Source organism: Anoplopoma fimbria, chromosome 20 (assembly GCF_027596085.1).
Source record: "Anoplopoma fimbria isolate UVic2021 breed Golden Eagle Sablefish chromosome 20, Afim_UVic_2022, whole genome shotgun sequence".
NCBI classification, from domain to species: Eukaryota; Metazoa; Chordata; class Actinopteri; order Perciformes; family Anoplopomatidae; genus Anoplopoma; species Anoplopoma fimbria.
The window spans coordinates 8,538,190-8,559,792 of NC_072468.1; the positions used below are offsets into that span (position 1 = coordinate 8,538,190).

The 21,603-nt window shown below is 42.2% G+C and overlaps 1 protein-coding gene across 2 annotated transcripts; it reads right to left on the reverse strand.

The window, feature by feature from the left end:
• Nucleotides 1-534: 534 nt before the first annotated feature.
• Nucleotides 535-21,127, reverse strand: ibtk (inhibitor of Bruton agammaglobulinemia tyrosine kinase). Of its 2 annotated transcripts, XM_054621487.1 has the most exons (30): nt 20,964-21,127; nt 20,043-20,152; nt 19,219-19,602; nt 18,949-19,045; nt 18,182-18,306; nt 16,686-16,796; nt 15,197-15,367; nt 14,792-14,909; nt 14,167-14,347; nt 13,257-13,380; nt 12,792-12,969; nt 12,314-12,467; nt 11,413-11,797; nt 10,977-11,233; nt 10,798-10,884; nt 10,594-10,676; nt 10,299-10,336; nt 10,070-10,166; nt 9,859-9,960; nt 8,846-8,963; nt 8,568-8,628; nt 8,010-8,137; nt 7,359-7,471; nt 7,123-7,268; nt 6,714-6,832; nt 6,307-6,405; nt 5,879-6,034; nt 4,560-4,760; nt 2,225-2,357; nt 535-1,726 (listed from the first exon to the last, which is right to left on the reverse strand). In XM_054621487.1, exons 3-30 carry the CDS (start codon nt 19,540-19,542, stop codon nt 1,601-1,603), a joined length of 4,032 nt encoding a protein of 1,343 aa, XP_054477462.1. In that variant the 5' UTR covers nt 19,543-19,602; nt 20,043-20,152; nt 20,964-21,127; the 3' UTR covers nt 535-1,600. The 2 variants fall into 2 exon arrangements, with proteins under 2 accessions (XP_054477462.1, XP_054477461.1); XM_054621486.1 differs by having other exon boundaries at nt 19,219-20,152.
• Between the last annotated feature and the right edge of the window lie 476 nt (nt 21,128-21,603).

The following is a 21,603-nucleotide window of genomic DNA, read 5'->3' on the forward strand; positions in this document are numbered from 1 at the left end:
CATTACATTTCTATTCAGAGCACAGATGCTCAGGATGTCCTTTTTTCCACCTCCGTTTCCAGCCTTTCTGTATCAGCCCGGCTCATTGTGAAGTGATGTAAAGCAGCGGACGTTTTTCTCCAAGACTTTTATTCATGTGTCATCTCTGCACCGACTAATAGATCCTAATGTGTACTTAATATTCCCCCAAACGAGCCATCTCTCCCTGACTTCCAATGTGATGCTCTACCTGTAATTACAGCCAATAAAAACGCTAAATCGGCACACTCGCTGTTTAGATCAGGGTCATCGCAGTTAATCACGGGTTGAGACTTGATAATGGTCCTTTACTCATGCAGGGCAGCTAAAGTGTCAGGAGACGGGCAGATTAAGTCTTTATTAGAAGCAGTGAGAGTCACATTTTTCAGAAAAGGATCAAGTTTCTGCTTTATTAAAAGACAAAGAAATAATTGAGAAAATGTAATCGCTCTCCTTTCATTCTGTTCACTGCCATCTAAACTGAAAAAAGAGACAATAGACGGGATCATTGCACAGGTGAGTTATTTTATTACATGCCATTTTCTCATCACAAATCCCCCCCCACACACACACACACACACACAAACGGCATCAGAAGGCGAGATTACAAGGTCCAGATCGGAGGGACCTACCAAGATAACATTGGCTCCGGGAGAAAAGCTGGAGAGTTAAACAATTAAATAATGGAAGAGAGCGCTGAATGAATTAATGAAGAGATAAATGGTATTTTATCCGCTGTACCTGTATTAATTATTTGATAAAGGCACACCACCTTCTCAAAAACACACTGGTGATAACTTCAAAGGCTAGAGAGCCAGTTTTCAGACAATCGGCGTTCACTCTAACGGCATCAATTAATCTATTTTGACTATGAAAAACATCCATATTTAGTCCAGATTACACTGCAAAGCTGAATCAATCAGTCTAAACAATGCAAGTATTGTGAAGAAAAAAGGACCATAAAGAGAGACTAAACAGACTACCTTTGTAAACAACTCACTTTAACTCTTACCAAAAAATGTACTTTGTCTCAGTTGGTAATTGGCACTCTTTCTTTGTTGATCACATTGAGAGTTTCCACTGATTTGACATGCACAAGCCCTCAAGGTGATCCAGTTTGGACCCATTTTGTGGCTCAAACACCTTCATTTCTTTTCATTTTATTTGGCAACTTTAACTTCACATATTTATTTGGAAAAGTTGTTTACTTTACTTTTTATTAATTGTTTTGCCAAGGAAAGACTTAATACCGCAAAAAGAAAAGAAAAAGGACAATCATGCACAAGTAATCCTGGGCCCAGAAGTTCTCTTCAGGGACCACATTCAGTTATGAAAATCATTCACTCTCTCTCTCTCTCTCTCTCACTCACTCGCACAAACAAAACGCTGAGCAGCAATTACATAAAATTTTATGTAACACTGCAGAGACAAGCTTACATTTGCATCAGACCCAGTCTGAGGTGCATCTTGCCGTGGACTGATGGATCGGAGGACGTCATGGGGAAGCTGTGGAAGGGACGCTGCCGACAACTGCAGATGATGTTCTCTTTTTGTTGGTATGTAGCGGCTGTGCTGTTAAACATTAGTGTTTGTTCCAGGTTGGGGCTGCCATAGGACCTCTGGAAGACCTCTCCACCACTATCAGCTCATCAGGGTTGTCGCAGGCTTTGTAATGGAACAAAAGGTCTTGGATTGCCCGCTCTTCAATCTACAAAGACAAAAAAAACAAAAAACATGAAAAGGGAGATATTGTGGGCAATAAAACCACACCTCGATTGAGGTTTAAGGAGAAAACGCTGACACTGACTGCTTAATGATAATGAGAGTGTTTTGCATAATGCCAACCAGAAGGCCATAGGGGGAAAAAGTTTTGTTTTGAGAAGGTGCTGACAGAAGCCTGGCGGCGTCTGGAGAAGAGGAGGGACGGCTGTCAAGAGACCAAACTGGAGGCACCTCACGCCTAACCAGCACTGTACATGATGTCAGATAAAAGTGACTGGTCTTCATTAGCTTCATTAGATACATGCCTGCCAGATAGAAAGGAGACACATGCCGCCGGCGGACATACCACCCTGAAACACCACCACTGTTTTCCACTTGAATGCCGCAGACACACACAAGCAAATACATTCAGTCATGGCAGGAGGGCGTCCTGCATGTGTGGGTGAGCGTGCGAGCGCTAACGCACACAGACAAGTAGTGTTACCTGGATGAGCGCCAGCGGCTTCTCCCGGCTACGGATCAGTGCAGCTTCCTGCTCCTTCTCCTCCTCCACGATGGAGGCAAAGGTCACCAGGGAGGAGAGGGGAGGGCTGCCCACTGCTCCCAGCACCCAGGGCCTGAGGGGAGAGACGGGTGACACAGAGAGAGAGAGAGAGAGAGAGAATGGGTATCAGTGCCTGCTGCTGTGATGGGGACAGCAACAAGAGTCTAAGTGCAAGGACGAAGGTTGAGTCAACCACTACTGACAGGCTCCTGTGTGTGAACGGCCGCCTGTTTACCTGGATCACACAAACCTCCTATGTGACTACTGCTGCCCGTTTACACATCCAGCAGATACAGAGTGACATTGGCATTCAGATGGTCCTTACACCTTTTCCAAAGTCAAATTCAGGCACTTTTCAACATATTTCAAGCTTTTCCAGCACCTTCAGTTGCGGTAAGATACATTAGTACAGTACGTACTGTATATACCGTGTACTGATTATCACATTAAATCAGATGTTATTGTGCTAAAGAACCAGAATTATGTTTTGTGACAGCACTCTACAGAAGGGTCACACATTAAAAGAAAACACAAAAGTTATTTAACCTGAGCGAGCAAATCTAAAACAATGACACAAACAATCACTAGCATTGATGTCAATTTCAGTTAAATATAAACTGATAATGTGCAATAGAAGTGATTCATATCAAGCAGTGTTTCTGGCCGCTTTAGCATTCTGCTGGTTGTTAGAGATTTTTTTCTCTGATAGAAAGACGGAAGTAAGGACAACCCGAAAACATAATGTTCCAGTCACAGCTTTCGCCGGGGCAGAGGAATAAAAGTATTAATTATAGCTGCTAAAAAAACAAGAGACCCAATGTGAGCTGATGTGGAAAAACTGATTCATGCCTTCATTACCAAAAATAAGATTACTGCTGGTCCTGGTTTACCCCCAAAAAGTCTTGTCACTTCGTAGATGCTGTGTGAGGCTTTGAGACACGCTTCATAAATAGTTTGTCATAAATGAGGCCAAAATATTCCATATCACTCACTATGATGCATGTTAAAGCTATACGGAAAGTCTGTTAATCTGGCCAAGAGAGACCTCTGGAAATATTCACAAGACATATGGAGAGAGAAATTCTGACAGGATTAAAAAGGCATCTCTATTAATTCTGATTTGAGATATGGAAAAATAAGTAAGACATGAGAATACACAAGGTTCCTGCCGCTTCCTGAGCCTTGAACTCATCCGTCTCTCTGCTCATCCAAATACCAGGAGGAACCTGAAACCTGCTCCCTGTTCTGTGTGATCCGCTGTGACATGAGGTCTGCCCTTATCAAGACTGATTAACATCACCGACTTCACTAGTGACTCACACAGCTGTTTAATCTAGGAGTCTGCTCTAAAGATTACCACGCTTCATGCTGCAAAGATACAGCGGAGGAAGCATTATGTCAGATAAAAGAGACGCAAATGACTGAAGATGTCCCAACACTTCCAGAGTTGAATTTCTTTTTCTGTCTCTCTCACACACAGGCCTATATCAGAATTAATGCAATAAAAGGAAATCTGCCTTCATGGACAATTGTATGTAATTTAACTAAAAATGCATATTTACAGACTGGAGCTCACACTGATGTGTGTGTGTGTGTGTGTGTGTGTGTGTGTGTGTGTGTGTGTGTGTGTGCTTGTGTGTGTGCCCCGTTTGTCCTGCTGTCGAGGGGATGTTGCAAAGGGTCAGGGTGACTCGGTGTTGGCGGGCAGATCAACCCAGCTGTACTGGGTCATTAAGAGCTGTTCACCTCGCTCGGACCAGAGTGTCACTAAAGAACTAGAGGGGTTCCTGTCAGTCAAGACTCACAACCTGCCTGTCTTAGAATACACACTCATTGTAACTTCCCCTTTCATTACTTAATCTCAAAGCCAGATATTGTCTGTGTCAGCGCTGTTTCAAAACACCAAGTTGCACAACAAAATAAATTAAAAAAGTTGCATCTGTCTGATGAGATATGAGAAAATAATTAGGATGGATATAAGTCTAAGATTAAGGTATTGTTAGTATTGTGTTGCTGTAAGTTAGTATTGAAGTACTAGGGAAGGACTCTTAATGTGGTATCCTGTATCTCATTATGCGTGTGTGAGAGCTGCAGTTTTATTAAAAACACCTCAAGAGTGCCACCAAGTGGAAAACAGCAGTACAAAACAGAAGGAGTCAACATTGTTTTGGCAGCGACCTTTTGCCCAATATGTTTGTACTCCAGTGTGTGCGTGTGCTTGTGCGTGTGCGTGTGCGTGTGCTTGTGCGTGTGCGTGTGCGTTACAGATGCTCACCCAGTGGGTCGCTCTGGCTCGCTGCTTTCGGCGCATTTGAATGTGACCCTTCTGGTCGTAGGGGTGGCGGTGACAGGGGACACCTGGGCACCTTGGCCTCTCTGGGCTCCTGTTTGTCCCGCGCTGATCAAACAGTTCTCCTCCTCCTCCAGCAGCGCCCGAAATGAGCATGAGGAGGGTGGGGACTGGGCCGCTGTTGCCCTGCAGGTCGAAACAAATGACACAGAGAAGGAAAGAGCATGTATGACACATGGATTCATGATAAAAGTAACAGGGGAGTTGCTCTGGGGGAAATGCACTTTTTTTCCCCCAGGACTGCCCTGATCAACCTGGAAGTTGTCCAGTACAACCACAGTCTGATCTGCTGGCCACTGATCTGCTGGCCACTGAGCAGCGGCACTGGAGCAGTTTGGGTTAAGGGCCTTGCTCAAGGGCACTTCAGTCGTGGTAATGAAGGAGGGTCATTCCCTGCTTTTTCCTCCCCCAGATTTATACCTGTCGGTCCGGGGGATTGCACCGAACGACAAGCTTGCTTCTCTAAACACCACTGTGTCTCAAATTTATCAAGGGAAAACTGTATCCCTACAAAGCTGTGGTACTTATTGTGAAGCAGATCAGTGGGGAGGACTTACTGTCAACGTATACCATTATTTTGTGGCCAGCAGAGTGAGCCAGGAGTTATAACGCTCTAGAATGGATGTGCAGATTTTTGTACACCCAACGACAGCATCGGACCAGGCAATGACAACTTGTACATGCATAATTTGGTGTTAATATAAACATTATTTATGACTGAGGTAGCCTGGCTGAGATCTGGTCATTTGTGGAGGGGCTGTTGCAGATCAGATGAATGCAGTCTGAACATGTTAGCAAACATCCAGCAGAAGCTGAGCAACATCAGCATTCATTTGTAGTCCTGTTTCTAGCCGCCTGATGAACACAAGCTATTGACTCTTCTTTTAGCTCAGCTCTGGTCTCCACCAGCTCTTTAGGGAAATATCTGTCTCTTTAGTTGCTAAATGCGAACACTATGTTCAACTGCTTTGTTGTTTGGTGCTGGGCAGGTAGTCCACAAGAAAAAAAACTGTTCGTTTGCATCCTGTAAACGGCAAACAACTAGCTAAAAGATGCTAGAGTTGAGGGGAACTGCAGTTCTCTTGGGGTTTGTCATTTTAAGCGACCCAATCCACAAACACTTTCTAGCCATGTATTTTTAAATCTAACGACAGGCTATGAACTCATCAACAGGAAGCAGGAAGATATTTCTTGACAGTTGTGCGTAGCGGACAGTAGTGGTCTTCATATTTGGGCTCACTCACCAGGCCTTCCCACTGCTTTTGGACGGGGTGCCTGTGGGGGTTGGTTTGGATGCAGTGGACTCCACACTGGCCTCCTTGTTGGCCATGGCCAACATCTTCCTCTGCTTCTGGGACAGTTTCGTGGGAACAGGGGAATGCTTAATGCTGGTGCTGACACTGCGGGCAGGAGGTAAAATATGTGCTGTTAGCTGAAGGGAATAACATTAAACAAATGAGGTTCACTCATGTGGCAGTAGTGCTGTCTTCAGACTGGCCAATAGGACGAATTACATCACATTTTCTAAATAAAGTAACAGTTCAACTGTACATTTAAAGCAATTAGTCATGAATTGACTGCCATCACTGCCTCTGATTAACCAGACACTCTTAATTATTTGTTTTTAAAGAAGGTCCTCAGTTAGACTAAAAAAAAGGCGGACGTCTCACACCTTCCAGGGCTTTTAGGAGTCGCTCCAAGGATCGGCAGAGAGTTGGCCTCCATGTCCATGATGGTCCTCAGATCCAGGACTGGAGGCGGACGAGCAGGGCTGCAAATTGTATTAACACAGTCACACATACTACCTCAAACATACAGCTCAGATTTCGACACTAATTTATTTCTACCAACTTCCTCTTCCTTAGAATGAAGTTGGAGGATACAAGGTCTATGTTTAAGTCAGGGTACCTTGTATGAAATCTAAAACCTGCTTTTAAAAAAATGGAAAACCACAGATTTTCTCCTTTTCTGTGTTCTATCTACAGTATATAGTTTAAGGAGGTGGAGAAGAAAAAAAACAACACAAATGCAAAAATAAAACAGAAGTTTTCAAATTTAGGATCATTAAGTCCATCTCACCAGGGAAGGATCTTGGGGATGGTTTGTGGAGCAGAGTTCGGGGGAGCTGGGAGTCGCCCCCCCAGGGTGGTTGGCGTGCTGGGTGGGGTCTTGAGCCTCTGACTAAAGGCCTTCTCTTCCTGCAGATGATAAACAATAATTTTATATCTCACCTGTTGTTTTTTTTTTAAAGATTATATCCACCCCTCCATGTATTTTAGCCACATTCCTTTAATTATCTAACAGGATCAAAACAATAGCAAATGGATAAGTTAGGTATGACTTTGTGTAGTACTTTTATAATAGACCCATAGAGGGTAGCAAAAGTACTAGCAGAGCAGTACTTGGACGTGCACAGAGCTGTAAAATATCCTCTTAAAAAACACATCATCTGTTATATATGTGATTGTTGTGGTGGTCAGACGTTAACCTCGGCTCTGTCATGGAAGACGGGTGACTGAATGTCTCGGGGACTGCCCAGCCCCACGTAGCTGCCCTCTGAGTCGGATGTGAGCAGATCCTGCAGGGACTCTGTTGAGTTAGCCCTGCCTGACTTCACCAGGCACGGGGAGACCACTGAGAGGACAGACAGTTTGATAGTTAGGTTGTTCTTGGGTAATACAGTATGTACTGACAGTTTTAAAAGGAGCTTATGTTTAAGAATACCTGCAGCGGGGGGGCTTTGGATGATATTAGAGAGAGTGTAGCCTCCTGAGCTGTCAGAGCGTCGCCGTGGTTTCTTTTTAGCCTTCATCTTGGCTTTCTTTAACAGGATTTCCCTGGGGGGAGGGGGGGGGTAGTGTGGTACAATCATTAGCAGATATCTATTTGGAGGGCAACATTTAAGATGTTTAGAGTGGACGGCTGGACTTGTAGACCTGGTAAGCTCCCGCTTCCCTTAAGGGTCCAGTGTGGAGGATTTAGGGAGATTTATTAGCAAGAATGTAATACCATATTTATTATTGTTCATTATAGTCCTTTGAGGAGTCCACCTGTTGCACGCCATGTTTTTACAGTAGCCCACAACGGACAAACCAAACACTGGTTCTAGAGAGGGCCTTTTACGTTTTTACGTTACTTGAAGACCACTGTAGTTCTCCCACACACTTTCGAAAAGGAGAAGAATTCAGTTGTTTGCAATCTGCAATCTCACCACTAGATATCACTAAATCCTACACACTGAAACGTTTTTTTTTTAAAAAATTTTTTTTACAGTGGATACAAAAATACAAAACTGCCAGCCAAATCAGCAGCCAAAACAGGAAACAAACACAATGGAAGTCTACATGGAGATGCTCAACATTTTTGTTTCTGTACCTGCAAGAGTGGTCCAGTTCTGCTTCTGGTTTGGGGCTGAACGCTGAGTCCAAATCCTCATCATCAAACACACTGAGGTCTGGGGCGCCAGGATACGGAGTGATAACCCTCCTCTGCATGGCTGGGATCTGAAACGAAAACAAACAAAGAAAACAATCAGAACCTGACCCTGTACAAATTTACATTCAGATATGAGAACCAAGACTGACTCGATGCAATCATGATACATATTAATATATTTTAAAACAAAGCACATATGACAAAAAATCCAACAAGTATTGAGGTACCAGAGGCTGCTGCATTAAGTTGCAAGTTAAACAAGAAAACAAAAGCAGTGACATTAGTGAACCGTTACTCTGGAGAATGATAGATTGAGCTGTGTACGATTCAGATCTATGACTTCAAAGGAGTTGTTTCAAAGAAATGCATTTAACTGCTATTTTATCTTTAAAAATCAAAGCCAGACAAACATTAAGCAAACATTAAGCAAACACTGAAGTAACGGAAAGGATGATGCAGATTGTGATGTTTTCTAGCAGCGGATGCGAGGTGACTCACCATCCTCCTGTAGGCTGCAGAAAGCTCCACGAGCACTTCATCACTAAGAATATCCAGCGCTCTGAGGGCAACACAAAAAACAAAGGGGCAGACAGACAGAGACATGAAAAAATGAGAAAAGGATATGTTTAGCTCTCTCCTGCGGGGAGTATTTATTGTATACAGTATACCAGAATGTCAAAAACTTTACTGACTAACTACTTCAGATAATCTTTAGACCCAAGTATACTTTTAAAGTTATAGTGTGTCAAGTTCAGGTTATTTCCTGTGATTCTCACTTTGACTCCAGCAGGGCGGCCATGTTGACCACGATGAACTGGAGACAGGAGAGTTTAAGCTGCTCTGCGTTGTACATGGTGGCAAACTCCAGCAGCTCTGCTCCGTTCTTCAGAGTCACTGGAGAGGAGCAAAGCAAGCAGCGTCATTCACAAATCACAGGGAATCATTTCAAAGAAGCAATTGTGTCTGAACTTATTTTCCCTAATTTCCATTAATAACTCTGCTGCAGTGACCTCATTCGCAATTTGTGGTCAAGAACCTTAACATGGAAAAAACGCTTCTGAGCCTGATGTTTAACTGATTAAAAAGAAACAGAGTAACATAAAGGGACAGCAGATTAATCCTCAGAATGCATGACGACTAAACATAGTTGTAACAAGGACCACTATTATTTACCCAGCTTTGTAAGTGTGACTTTTTTTGCAGTGTAATCGCAAATTCATATCTATATGACTAATGTGTTTATGATTAAATAATTTACTAGAGCAGAGTGTGAAACTACTCCATAAAAAGTAATAGTCCTGCCTTCAAAATGATAATCAGCTGAAAGTACAGAAGTATTAATAATCAAAAAACACTTAGTACCAATCATAAAAGTATACACATTATGCAGAAGTAGCCTGACTAGTAACTAATACTTTATACTTCTAGTCCACTACATATCAGAGGGATTTACTGCACTTTTAACTTCACTAAAAAGTTACATAAATTGTAAATAGTGAAGTACAAATAACTCAAAATTGTAATTAGAAAAAGTACTTGAATAGCCTAAATGTAACAAGAGCGCAAGGTTGTTCACAGTTCTAGCTTCTTTATTTTGCTCTCAAAGTGAATCAAATTGAACATTAAACTTTAAAATCGACTATAGTCTCACAAAATCCTGTGGGAGACACTGCATTAAATTGTAATTTCCATGACATGAATGCAGTATTATTTCAAGATAAAAGGAAAAGGCTAAAGGGCAAAGTAAATGACGCGATCTAGGACAGATTGAAAGACAAGCACAGCGTACAGTTCTCGGTGATGACGACCTCGCACATCTCCTTCAGTCGTGTGATGAGCAGCTGGTCGGCCACAACCAATACGTTGCAGACAAATTCCACATTCATAGACTCTGTCGGGTAAAGAGAAAACAATTCGTCCTCTTAATACTTTTTTCGTGCAAATTAGTAGGTAATGAAAGATTGTAATTTGTGATATCAACATTAATCTTGAGAAGTTACCTTTAATGGTGGGGGACTCATCCGTATAAATATACTCTAGAATGACCTGCAGAATCTCTGAGCTGGTAGGCATCTCCAGGGCAGAGCAGGAGGTGGCCTGAGTGGGCACAAGACAACATCATTATCCGTGCCAATGTGGTTACGTCCACAAAATCAACTGCAAGCATTGAGACCGGTGAAACGCTGGTTAATGAATAAGGCAGTATGAAATTAAAAAAACATGGCATACCTCAATCCAGGGGTTTCCAAGCATACTATTGAAGTATTCTGAAACAAAAAACTCACTTTCTGTAACTCCAGAAACTTCCAACAGCCATGAAATTTAAAGTTGCTTCCACACACACAACAGGCTATTATTTAAAAAGGGCACAATTATATTTTTAATAGTGCCGTTTTACCCACGAGGCAAATGTGCTACTGTATGACGTACACATTCGTTCAAAATAACAACCGTGCATTCTCCATCAGCTTGAATGAGTGAGAATGTCTGTGTATTTGGTTCTTTGATGACAGGGTGACCTTACCTAGTCTTGCACAGAGGACACTCTTGTGACATGGAAACTCTTTACCATCTTCAGATTTCAGAGTAACATCACAAAGATAGGAGCTGTACGGACACACAAAGAGAGAAAGAGAGAGATCAGGAAAAACTGCATTTTCATGACAAGTTCTATATTTGTCATCTCATCTATATCTACAACTGTTATTTTATACGCTCAGAAACTCACCCTTTTTTCTGGTAGAACTTTGGCTTGTTGCCAGTTTTCTTGTTTACAACATTGATCTTTCCACTTTCATATTTGACTCCATCCAGTCTGTCAAGGAAAAGAGAAAGCATGAATGAGGAGAAATGACACCATATCTGTTTTTTGCAAGGGTTTTTCGAGCACACTTATCAGTCTCTCACCGTGCAGACAGGCCTCCCAGGCCCAGCTTCTTCGCAACCCCCTGCAAGGTTTTCACTGGGTTGGCCCCTCCCTCGTTGGCCCCAGCCTTGTCACCTTTACCTCCTTTCCCCTTCTTGCCAGGCTTGGCGCACTTGCTCTTGGCCTTGTCACCATCTCCTTTGGTTGCAGGGGGAAGGGAGCGGTACACCTCGACGGCTGAACGGCCTCTCAGGCCCAAGTCCTGCAGGCTGCTGATAAGCCTCTCCTGCTCGAAGTCCTGGCCACGGCAACAGATACAGAGGAGCAGCTGAGTCAGAGGCTCAGCTCTTCAAGGCCAACGCAAATATTTTGTATCTACTCAAGCAATAGTATATATTGAAGTCTTGTTTATCTGAATTTTTGGTGCTGTGAGTTTAAGTGAATGACACTTTGGGGATTTGTTTTTATTTTCCTCACCTGGTTTTGTCCTGGCAAGGCCCCCAAGACTCTTGGCCGGGCCCCGTGCACCAGCAGCTCGCAGGAGTCAGTGTAGATGAAGTGCAGGACGTATTCCAGCATGTCCGGTGTGATCTTCTCCAAAATGATTAAATCACAGCCCACGGCATCCTCGCTCCTTCTCACTTCTCCATCAAGATCCTCGTCGAACCCACAATGCTCGGACATGAACTGCTTCCGGAAGAACTCGGACCTCATGGAAAGGATGAACTTGTGGGCTGGGAAGGTGCGATCACCGGCCTGGAGGGTCACATCGTGGATGCTGTCCATTTCGTCCGCCTCATCCAGAAGGCTCCGAAAGTGTTTGGAGAAGGAGGACGGAGAAATGCTGGGAATCTCGTACAAGCTGGATCAAAGACAGGGTGGACGTCATTGTAACATTGTATCACTCACATTATCAAAAATTTACATTTACAACACAAACATCGAGAACACAAACACAAAGAGTATAATCTCTGACAATTGAGTGATAATTGGACCGGAAGAAGCTTCCACGCTGCAACACAGGCGCAAATAATGCAGCATACTTTATCAGCAGGGGAGAGATCTAAAAATAAAGACAATTAGACCCAAGCAGATAAGATAAATAGTCCACTATTGTATGTAATACCCAAGTGGCTAAATCATTATTGAGTCCCTGTGGAGATGATGCTTTTAAAGTCAGTCCTTTTTTTTCTTCCCATCAACTTTTTTTTAATGCTGATGAATTGTATAATAGAAGTATGTTTATGACTCATAGTCATTTCTCTAAATGCTCTTTACCCATTTACTATTTAGCACAAAATAACCAAAAACACAGACTTATGAACATAAGCACACAATCGAGCGAAACCTTATCTAAGCTTCAGAGGAGATATCCTACCTTGTTTTGGGGTCGGACTGAAGCACTCCAAAATTCCGGCCTTTGGAGTCCATGGTGATGCTGACCGCTCTGTGGACATACGGGAGTTTCTCCAGACGAATGCGCTCATACATTGTCACAGCATCTGAATGGCCACAAACCTCCACACTGCACTCTAGGATTACAAGAAGCATGTCAATTAGGTTTAAAACCATCACTCTTTTCTACCTAAAACACATTTTTCAAAAAGGTTGGTTACCTAGTTGTGTCTGTCCTTTCTATTGGGCACTTACTATTGCTGCTGTATTATCCCTAATAAACTTAACACGAGTATGTTTAGGTCACTCATTGTATTCATTAAAGCCGTTGGTAAATTAGCTTGACAAATCTAAGGTTTAGTCAATACAAGTCAAATGTAAAACTATTTAAGTAGTTCAAGACAATGGCAAAACACTGGCCAACTTCATGATTCAAAACACCATGTTCCTAAATTCCTCACCTTTCTTCTCCCCGTACTTCTTATATTCCCCGGCCCACACTCCATTGAAGCCCTCCCCCTCCTGAGTCACAAACATCATGCCGTTCTTGCTGAGAGCGATGTCCGACATGAAAACCTGACGCCCATACGCCCACCGGCACTGTCTCACCGAGCTGCCGGAGGACCGCCAGCAAAACACCTGAAAGGGGGACGGAAATGGAGGAGAGAGAACATTTAAGGAAAGTTGCACCGACAAGTCTTAGTCACCATTTTTATCTATAGGACCCAAAATAGGCTAGCCTGCTTTTGTATTGTATAACTGTCTACAATGATCCATATAGTTAGATAACAATAGGGGAAGTAAAAAGAACAATGTTATACATTCTGCTTCACTTTCTAAATGTTTAAGCAGCAAGAGAAAGTGATATTTAAGTACAGTTTTATGAGTGAAAAGCATTTTCTGTAATACTTTCTAAATGTACTTGCCCTCCCAGCTTCATCTAATGCCAAGATGGCCAGCTTTTCCCCTCCTCCCTCATTCAGGATCTGAGGAACCACACGGTGGTCCAGACTCCCACCGCTGACCAGAACCTTCTTGACATTCAGCTGCCTGAAAAGGGAATAAAAAAAAAAAAAAAAAGAATATATTTAAATTATAAACGTCATATACTCTATTAATCCATTTGTCCATCTATGGATCTGATCTACATTTCATTGGTGGAAGATGCTCATTTGAACATTGATGCATTCAAGTGAATCCAATGTTGTGTTATGGCTCTTTAACAGACAGGCATGCACTTAGCCCCACTTTGCAACAAAGATATTTGCAGCACTAGACCAGGCAAATTAAATTATGAGATAACGTAACGGTTTCCAGTTTAGAGGATGATTTACCATCTGCTGCCATTCAAATTAGGTTTGATTAGAATACCGGAGGTGATGCAGAACAGACAGTGTGTCTAGTGGCTTGAAAAGGCTGCACATATCAATCAGATCTATGAAGAATGAAGAATATAGAGAGTACAACCTTTCATTCTACACAGAGATTACATCTTAACATTTGCCTGACAAAATGCAGTCTTTATTCTGGAATGAACTCTGGATTTACCGGAAAAATGTGCCAACTATTTCTGCAATGAGATACTGGATATAAGAAAAAGTCTGCTCAGAATTGATGTAGTATGTGTTTTGTATTTTGGTGGGTGGTGGATGAGGCAATCTTCGATTATGGAGCAGTTTGTTCAGTTTATTGCTCTGATAACAAGGTCATGCTTGTGTGATGTAATAGAGTGACTGTTACGAGTCTTTAAATAAAATGGAATCTTCCAAGCGGATTGTTTATTATTTTTGCAGTTTAAAAAAAAAGGAGTGGTTTGAGTTCTGCTGCCCCATTCACCTTGAAGCCATTTTCTTGCACTGGTATTCAGCCAACAGGTAGACGTCGCCCTTCTCAGTCACGACCACCGTTGCTCCATCACTAGCTGCTGCCATCGCTATGGTGACATCCTTGTGGTGCAGAGCGGACACCTGCCGGGGGGCTGTCACGCACTTCTCTCCGTTAGGATCCAGCAGGTAACCTGGATAACACCACACAATACAGTGCACCACCATGCCAAGTTGTCCATATACAGCATGTGAGTGTGTGTGTGTGTTTAATATGGGCTTTTACTTAAAAAATACAAGTAATAAAAAAATTCTCATAATAGCCTTTTGATTCATCCACCTCTGACATGACGGAGGGTTTCCTCCTCACCAAACCTCCTACAGAAGTAAGTAAACATTTGACCATTCTACCATTTCAATCACATCATAAGTCATGCTTGCATGCTAAAAATACTGGATTTATCTTTATTTATGTTTTACTCTGGCATGTTTACACTTTGGTGTAACACAGGCTGTTGTTCCCACCTTTACCTGCTCAAATTTACCACAGCAACTGTTCTTGTCACATTATTCATCTGAGAAGCAGTGCCATTTTCTCTCATAGCACCAGCTTTAACCGACATTTCAATGAGACTTACCCAGCTGGCCTCCATTGAGTCCCATTGTGTAGACAGCTTCCCTCGTCCACAGCACTGTGTGGAACCTTCCTGCAGCAACTCCAATCACTGTCCTGCCTTTCAGCGTCTTGGAGAACACCTGCATACACAGCATATCATAGTGAGGTTTAACCCATAGGAAACAGAATGTCTAAACTTAAAATCAACTATAATTATCAAAGTAGTGGTTGTAGAAAATACTAAATCAATCTCAAAAAGAGACTTGCAAATATTAAAACAGAGAGCAGATAGAAGGAACTCTCGCAGGTTGTCATTTATTTCATTCACCAAAACAACCAAAATCTCATTGGCACATAAATAATGCTTGTTAAATGCACTGCAAAATGTAATTTTCCACTTTCCATTAACCTCCTTGCTGCCCTTTACCTGTTTAGGGACATGAGCTGAGGCCGGAGGAGGAGCCAGACCGAGCTGGTGGAAGGTATTTAGGCCAAAAGTGTAAACGTAGCCTTCTTCCGTCAGCACCACTGTGTGGTCTTTAGCTGCCGCCACCTGAGAACAGTGGTGGGACATCAGACCCTCCACCATCCGAGGGACCTGTGGAGATGAGTGAGAAGGAGAAGATAAGGAGAAAGATGAGAAGTTAGTCTCAGCCGCAGGCATTTAACCATGGAGACAAAAAAAAACAAAGATATCTGTTCCGAACAGTCTGTGTTTACAGTTTGTGACTGTGGTTAGGGAGGAGCTGGACAACATGACTAACTGAAACTGATTGATTGATATTTACAAATAAGCCTCTGAAGCAATGACGTGTAAGCAAACACTGCCTAAAATTAACATCCCTTAAACAGAAAGTCTCTTTATTCAGGTCAACAGCTAATGGTATTATTGTATTATCATACTCCCTACATTTAAAAACACTTCATACAAAAACTTAACTGTTGATATAAACTAAATGTACGGTTAATGCTTTGGTTATTCATCAGCTTAAAGCACTGATCATGAATCTCTCTTATGAGTGTTTGTTGAGGTTAGTTGTACATTATTATTCTTATGCCGTGTTCACACCAAAAGCGAAGCGAATATTCGTGACGCGTCCTCTCGTCAGTTTACTCGCAGGTCCATTTGTGTTTATTCCCTTCATTCACGCTAGACTCGCTGGAGAGGTTGAGGGGCTCATCTCCATGGAAACCGTTGTCAACTCAGCTATTTATTTCTGCCAACAACCATGCAAGAAATAACTACTATATCTGCTTTATACTTGTTGTGGCAGTCCCAGATATCCCGGGAAACTAAACGCCGTCTTGTCTGGGTTAATAACATCATCCGGTGTTGCTGTATTCACTGAATCCAGCAAGCCACATGTCGGCTTGTTTACTACAGCTGTGTGAACCGAAAATAAACAGTTTTACTGTGATTTAATTGCAATAGATGTACAAAAAAGCGACGCCGAAATAGCAACACAATGATGGTTGTTTGTAAAAAGTCAGAATTCATGTTTTGTTAGTTCTCTCTGCATTGACGACAAGGAAATCACTTTTAAAATGCTTGTTTTCTGAACGGAGCTCGGATCGATTGGTGCTAGACTTTGCTTCAATGACAGAATGACAATCTCAACGCTGATTGGCTTTCGCAACACAGCGTCACGCAAATTTTTCGCCCGAGTTGGAATATTTCAACTCGTGCGAATGAAGCGAATGAGGCGAATTTCACAATTTCGCGTCATTCGCACCGTCAGGCTCGAGCTCACGTCTACTCGTGTCTGTGCATTGACTTTACATGTAAACTAAACACGCGAAAAATTCGCTTCGCTTTTGGTGTGAACACGGCATAAGAAATATGGACTCATTTGCAGATTCTCAAAATATATGTCACATCTTGTCACACTTAAATGATGCCCTATAACAAGCTTCACCAGATAAGTCTGTTCATCTCCATGGCCAAGTCGTCCTCCCAGTCCATGCCCACAGGTGAAGACCTGGCCTTTCTGGGACAGGAACACAGAGTGGAACTTACACAGGACCACCTACAGGGAGAAGAGGAGATTAAACTTGTGCCCGTTTCTTTTTATCAGTATTTTAAAATACAACATATCCTACTGTTACGGAGAAAAAAAACAGAGTCTGAAGTTCGTGCTGATAAAAGGTTCCTGTCATTATAATTTGGACCTCATAGCGGAGGCTGCGATGCATCTCTTTCCACGTCCCTCAGCCAAGCCCTCTTGTAGTGATAGTAAAACACTATGCCAATAAAGGCCGGGGCACAAGTGGAAAAGCAAACATCATTACTAATACATTGCTACCCTCAAGCTTTCAATAGGGCACAGGGATGTTTCCCAAAGTATCACATTGATGTGGACATTCGCACACATGCGTACACACCAGTGTAGTTCATTTAATTAAAAACATGTCATTGTGGAATTAATATTTAACCTCTGGCACCTGTCGAGTTGGGCCAGGAGGACAAAGACTAAATGCAGTGGCACTGGGTCATTGTGTGGTCATGAAATCAGATCTATCCGTCCCCCACTAGGCTTTATGAAATTACTCTGCATGTCAAGTCCTGTATGTCAGAAGAAAGAAACCATCAAACATGGAGTTTCTTCTGTAAACACCAAAAATACAGGTATATTCCCAGATTAATCAGTTCTTAACAAATACACAAACCCCATACAAATACCAAATCTTGAGAATGGATTACAATGGCAACATATCTAACAGTCATTACATAAGCTGCTATAACTAGCATCTGGTGTGTACGCAACGCACACGACTGGGGGTAGCTGCACTAGTGCCAGCAGCTATATTAATCACACTAAGAGGATCCACATGACAAATTCATGAAATTGTAGTCGGGCTGGCACACTCTGGCAGCGTGGTTTAACCATGCAAAGACCGGCTTAACAAAGTCACAACTGAGGACCGATCAGTCCACGCCGACACACAAACTCTGCCCTCTATTTGACTCAGTCAGACAACGTTACTGACAGCATTTCCTGATGCCATGGTTATCTAACCTTTAACTTCATTCAATTATGAAACATACCATTTAAATAACTCTCAATTAAGGTTTCACCTTGAGAAAGTATGGGCCAGTATCAGCCATCCTTTTTCTTTTTTTTTTTCTTTTCTACAAATGCTGATTTACTCTGAAGAGAAGGTTGTGTAATATCAGACTCTGGGGAGGGAGTGTTTTGCTGCTTTACCCAGGTGGTGTGCCTTATCTAGAGTACCCATGTGCATTGGCTTTTTTTTTTATGCAACACACGTTGGCATAGAGTTGAAGCATGAGGCCATTACTGGTGTGATACATGCGAGTGGGGCTTTCAGGGTAGGGAAGCCCTACGCTGTAGGAAAACACTTTCTTTACTCCTTGGAGAGCAGTGACAACAGAAGCATGTTGTTGGCCTACCTGCTTGATGTAAACCCCAGTCCTGGCAAACACATCCACAAGCTCAGGGTGCTGTCGGCTCTCCTGATTACCATGCCCGAGACTGAAATTAGTATTGTTTCCCCATGTGTATACTTCAGTTGGGTCTGTAATGAGGAAGAAAACTAAATTACATGCGCAACCACAACACAGCCTCCACCTGAAGCTTGATTAAACCACTGGCCTTTTCTGCAATTAAAAAGGGCAAGGCATATTTGTTTGGCACCTCTCAACAACAAGGCAATTTAAAGGGCTTTACATAAGACATGAAAGGCATCAAGAAAGTTAATAAACTGACATATTAAAAGACACATTTAAATAGGATTTTAAAAGGGTAAAATAAAAATAAAAAGATACAAATAAGTTAAATAGAAAACAGATCAAATACAGGGGATGTCCTGTTCATCCACAGTGGGTGCTACATCAATTTCTATCCAATGTGAAAAGTACAAAACATAATGGCGAGACATGTGATGTAGCCCAGGGAGTGTTAAATCCCATGCATGTACAAGTGTGAAATGCATCATTAAACAGAATGAGTCACCATGATGCTAATAAGTCTAGTGGCTCTCAACAAAAACAAAACTTAATCAATGGTTTTACCGCAAATTTCAAAACAATGTCAACAAGTGTTGCTGCGGTTTTGACCTCTTTACATATTTTTCATCTTTAATGTATATAGGGGGTGGGTGAAGTTGTGCCAGAAATCCCAGCTCAACTTAAGCACTGAAGTCATCAGCTTTTCTTACCGGTGTTTTTGAACACAACATGTGCTGGTCTGTCCTTCATTGTAAGGTCCAGGACAGAGAGACCCTCCTTGTCCTGTGTGGACAGAAGTCCTCCATGCTGAAACAATGTCAAGAGACAAAGGTTAGTCCAAATCATAAAAAAATTAGCTGGGAATAATCTTAAATATTCCTTTATTGGCACCACATTGTTGCATAATTCAACTAATTTGGTAAATGAGACCATTTAAATGGAAACACCTTGAACAACTTGATAGCACTTTTAATATATACCTTGACTAGTGATATGAGACAGTGGATGTGTCCGTAGAAAGCGCTGCGATGCACAGCGGTCCAACCGGACTCCTTATCCTTCCCCATCAGGTCAGCATTCTTACTTTCCATCAGCCACTCCAGTAGGGTCTTCTTTCCCAGCGAGGATGCCAGGTGCAGGGCTGTGCGACCAAAGGCATCCCTCAAGGTGGCCGCATTGTGGCAGTGTGAGGTCAAGAACGCCCGCAGCTGCCCCTCAGAGCCGCCAGTTAGTGCCGCCACCACCTCGTCCGCATGCTGCTGTGAGCGGCATTTGGGGGTGCAGTCCGGCAGTGCTAGACTCATCCTGACCTCCTCCAAATCTTCACAGTGAACCCTCTTCCCTTTTGTATCTCAAAGTCCCTCCTAGAGCCCACCACCCACAATTATAAATAAAGACTCAAAAACAAAACAATGCGATGTAACAAATCAAAAAAACAATGTCACTAATAACGTGTACTGTAACAGAGCTGCTCTCCAAGAAGAAAAAGTATATCAAGAAAAAAAAAAATGTGTCAACAAAAGGGCGAGATGGTTTGGAGTGCTAGAATTGTGCTTGTGTTGAGGTTCCACCGCACCCTAGCCACCCCAGAGCCTTTCTGCGACTTGTTTCAGTCCACCATTTCAACCAAGAGTTGAACACAAACTAAGGAGCTTGTAGCATACGATGGCATCAAGAATTCAATAAATACAAAACCTCTTGTGCGTTCTATACAAAAATGTACACTTTCAATGTTAGCAAAAATAGATATTTTCTTTTTTTTTATACTTTTAATAATTTACAAAAAGGCAAAAACTTCAACTACCGTCTGCCCTTCTTCTCCAGCAGTCCCACCATCAAACTTGAGGGGAAAGGCCCCCTTTCCCCCCAAAACTCCCACTTTCCTTTTCAAAACTCCATAATTGTAGAGTGAACCTGAGGGGGGGGATTAGAGAGGCGTCAGTGGTGAACAACGAAGGCTTATATTCACACTTTGTGTACTTGCAAACTACAAAATGCTAATACAGCTTTGTGGGATGCAGAAGTGAGGTGGGATCCAAAAGGTGCAACGGTCAGAGCAAGTTGGATCTTAAGACAGACCTCAGATCCGCTGAGTTGACAGGTTTGCTCCACTGCTATTTGACAACGTCGTGCAAATAAGATTGAGACGAATCTAAACGTTGCATATGGATTGCATATGGGTAGTGTTTACGTGATGATGTGCACTGAGGTTACCAAGGGGCGTCCTCGTTGTTGACTAAACAGCAGGACATGTAACAGGCTGGGTTAGCCGAATACCATTAGCTTGTTAATATCCATGTTAGCTGCATCCCCATTCAACCTCCCATTTAGTTTCTGCGTAATATAACAGGGACCATGAAGCCGCTGCGAGCCCATTTCTTACGTAAAATAAGCTCACATTTCCCACATATGTAACAGACTATGTGCAGAACTGCCAGCTAACTATTTCACGAAAACATTAGCTAATAGTGCCCAAGCTGGATGACGTAACACGTCCAGTCACATCAGATTGTGATGTGTATTTTCAAATTTCACAGCTAACAAGACACCTGCTGTGAGCAAAAACCACGATAACCTCAGAGTTTAACGGTGGGTTTGTCAACTGTGCTGTTAGCTAGCTAGCTAGCGTTCTAGCAGCTAAGCTAGCTTGATTGACACATCAACGAAAGCTAGCGTTAGCCAGCGAGCTAGCTGTTATGGGAATGAACGTTGTATCATTTCTTACCTTCCGCTAGTTAAAGAAAAACGAGGACATGGAGAAAGTTGCATCAAAGACGTACATCCACTGTGTCATAACTACGAATAGGAGACGCTGGGCTTTTGTCACTAGTCCTAATTTTGACAAGATAGGATGCCTGAAACCTGCAGGTTAGGTAAAAACCTTCACTTCTGTCGAGACTTCTGATTGGCCAGAGCATGTGCATCCCGGTTTTCTATTGGTTGATTTTTTTGGGGGGGGGGTTGTTGCTGTATCTATGATGTCATAGGCGATTTTATTCTATATTTTTTTATTTGACATTATGAACATAATTATAACATTTTAAACGTTTTTCTGTATATAAAAAAATATCATAGTTCATAGTAGCATATTAAATTATATAAGGAGACAGCACTTATCGTATTTTTTAAGATTGATTTACAATTAACTCAGAAAGGGTTAATGCCATTTATTCTTAAATGGACAGATATTTAAATTCTCACAAAATTGGTATACGTTTCCACTTATAAGCATTTAGAAGCTAAAGAAGCAGAGACAGGGTTTGTTTTAGAATACTTTCTGTACAATTATGACAAATAATGGTTAATGTTATCATAAATTAAAGGAGTCTTTAATTGAGAATAAAGATAATTTGATCTTTTGAGCA

What these genes read in the sequence shown, in the direction of transcription:
- ibtk (XM_054621487.1), bottom strand. Translation starts at nt 19,542, where the DNA reads ATGAGTCTAGCACTGCCGGACTGCACCCCCAAATGCCGCTCACAGCAG. An exon ending in TGCAAGAAAATGGCTTCAAG is followed by an intron (nt 13,381 to 14,166) that starts GTGAATGGGGCA and finishes TTCCCTTTTCAG; the next exon opens with GCAGCTGAATGTCAAGAAGG. An exon ending in ATCCCCAAGATCCTTCCCTG is followed by an intron (nt 6,406 to 6,713) that starts GTGAGATGGACT and finishes TACAATTTGCAG; the next exon opens with CCCTGCTCGTCCGCCTCCAG.